The sequence below is a fragment of the Hipposideros armiger genome, unplaced genomic scaffold, assembly GCF_001890085.2.
Source record: "Hipposideros armiger isolate ML-2016 unplaced genomic scaffold, ASM189008v1 scaffold_233, whole genome shotgun sequence".
NCBI classification, from domain to species: Eukaryota; Metazoa; Chordata; class Mammalia; order Chiroptera; family Hipposideridae; genus Hipposideros; species Hipposideros armiger.
The window spans coordinates 2,416,694-2,419,475 of NW_017731583.1; the positions used below are offsets into that span (position 1 = coordinate 2,416,694).

The 2,782-nt window shown below is 35.8% G+C and overlaps 1 protein-coding gene across 1 annotated transcript; it reads right to left on the reverse strand.

Moving 5' to 3' along the window:
- Positions 1 to 333: 333 nt before the first annotated feature.
- Positions 334 to 528, reverse strand: LOC109389440 (keratin-associated protein 19-3-like). Its single transcript, XM_019654948.1, has one exon. The coding sequence runs from the start codon at positions 526 to 528 to the stop codon at positions 334 to 336; it is 195 nt and encodes a 64-aa protein (XP_019510493.1).
- Positions 529 to 2,782: the final 2,254 nt, after the last annotated feature.

A 2,782-nucleotide genomic window follows, 5' to 3' on the forward strand; every position in this document is an offset into this window, starting at 1 on the left:
AATAATTTATTTTAAGCCAACGAGATAGCTTCCCTTCTTGACAACTGAGTACATGTAACCATCATCACTTCCACATAATTGAGTTTCTTGAACAAAACAAAACCATACCTTGTTTTCAAATTTAATATTTTATTGGAAAGAGAACAGATAACACAATCAGTAGAGGATTCTAGGATTGTGATGGAGATACAGGCATATTAAAAAATGTATCCACTATTCTGAGAAGCTAATATTTTGTGCAAATAATTTCAGCATGATCTTAGTTGTCCAATTATTGAGCTCAAATTTGGAAGTCCCTTATAAGTGCAGATGTTGAGTTGCTGGGACAGTAGTTTAATAGAAGCCAGAGAATCCATACCCTCTATAACAACAGGGGCGGTAGACGCCATAGCCGTAGCCTCCATAACAGGAGGGACGGCAGCAGCCATAGCCGTAGCCTCCATAGCCACAGCCATAGCCATAGCCCAGGCCACCGAAGCCGCCATAGCCATAGCCCAGGCCTCCATAGTAGCTGCCGTAGTAGCTCATGGTGTCAGGAATGGTGAGTTTGGTTTGCTGTTCAAGGCAAGATTCTGAGAGTGAATGTCAGCATGTGTAGAAGGATGCTTATATATCCTGAGCAGAGTATGTGATAAATCACATGTATCCTGTTTGTGTTTCTCTTTTTATTATCACACCTACATAACTAATTAATTCTTTGTTCCCTGACTCAGAGCAAGGCACTCACACTCATTAAAATGTTTGAGATCACTCTGCTGTCTAGTCAGGGTGGCCCTTAAAGGTTATTGTGTCCACTTTATCAAATCATCACTTTAAATACATAATTTTATTTGTCAACTATAACTCAAGAAAACTGGAGTAAGGAGTTATTGCATCACTTTATAAGAAGGAATGCTATATCTTCAAAGTCTGGGTATACCATTTCCCAAATAGAAACTTTCATATCCAAGCAGAACAATCATATTTGATTATGTTTTTCAATCACGTATTTCTTCATCTCTGGTTTTCTTCACATTGCTAGATTCACTTACAAATTAAATCAAAGATACGGATCAACTTCACAGCTCTACAATCTATCACATCCTTTTATAGCCTCTTTTCTTCAGTTTAAAAAGTGAATTATAACTCTTTCAGAGATAAGAAAACAGAAATATTTGAGAGACAGAAACAACCCGGTTCACTATTGTGAACACCAGCAAGGAACTCTAGAAAGAAGCAAAAAGATCTATGTTTTTCTTTAATTTCAGAACATTGACCATCATAACTGACCTACATTTTACTTTTCATACTACTTTGAAAAATACAAATGACTTTTGCTTGTTACAATTAATGAATCAAACTGATATGTAATTATTAACTAAAATGCATAGTTTACTCTTTGGGTTATGCAGTTCTGTGGGCGTTGACAAGTGTGGGATCAAATTATTCAGGAACTAAGAGCAAATGACAGTAATCAAAAATGTATTTCAGAAGTAGTTTTAAAAGCTGATTAAAAGTTATCTTCTCTCTTGGGCCGGCCGAGTGGCGCGTTGGTTAAGAGCTGGCTTGGGACGCCAGAGGGCCCCGGTTCGGATCCCACATATGAGGGCCAGTGACACTNTTCACTGTTCTTCAAAACAAAATATTTGTTGAGTGAATGAAGGAATGAATTCTGCCTGCTACAACTTATGCTAAGTCTCTAAGATGAAATATGGACCCAAAAGGCTTTCAGGTTTTAAAAGAATAATTAACCCCAAGTTTGCCTTGGATGTTAACTCTCTTATTCTACTTTATCAAAATTTATTCCGTCTTTACTTTTTATTCTGAATAAAGAAAGGCAAGATATTTCATCCTCAATGAGTCATTTTGAAACCAAACCATCACAAATAAATCTAACAAGTTTAAGAATATCATGAATTGTTAAGTAAATTTACTAGATTGCTTGACTGTGATAAGGGCTAATTTTCTTGTTTCTGATGCAAATAGCTACGTCCACATAAGATAAAAAATAACAGATTTGTGGGAATGCAGATTGGTGCAGCTGCTATGGAAGGTAGTGTGGAGGTTCCTCAAAAAATTAAGCATAGAATTACCATATGACCCAGCAATCCCTCTCCTGGGTATAAACCCAAAAAACCTGAAAACATTTATCTGTAGAGATATATGTGCTTGGCTGTTCATTGCAGCTTTATTTACAGTGGCCAAGACATGGAAACAACCAATATGTCCTCAATAGATGATTGGATGAAGAAGATGTAGTATATATACACAATGGAATATTATTCTGCCATAAGAATAGATGAAATAGTGCCATTTGAGACAACATGGATGGATCCTGAGATTATTATGCTTAGCGAAATAAGTCAGACAGAAATAGTTGAGAACCATATGATTTCACTGGTATGTGGGATATAAAACTGAAAACAACAAAGGAACAACACAAACAAATGAAGAAACAAAAACTCATAGACACAGACAGTAATTTAGTGGTTATCAGAGGGTTAGGGCAGAGGGGGTGGTAGATGAGGGTAAAAGGGATCAAATACATGGTGATGGAAGAACTGACTCTGGGTGGTGAACGCACCATGTGATATATAGATGATATAGTACAGGACTGTACATCTAAAAGTTATGTACCCTTACTAACAATTGTCACCCCAATAAACTTTAATTTAAAAAACAAAAACAAAAAACAATATATTTTACAATTTTTAAAAAGCTCAGTAACAAAATATACCTTATTTATGTATTTTCAAAGAAAAAATAGTGAGATATATATCACAGAAGCAGATACACACATATA

Bases quoted from the DNA above. Each gene is read 5' to 3' on its own strand.
- LOC109389440 (XM_019654948.1), bottom strand. From the start codon at position 528: ATGAGCTACTACGGCAGCTACTATGGAGGCCTGGGCTATGGCTATGGC.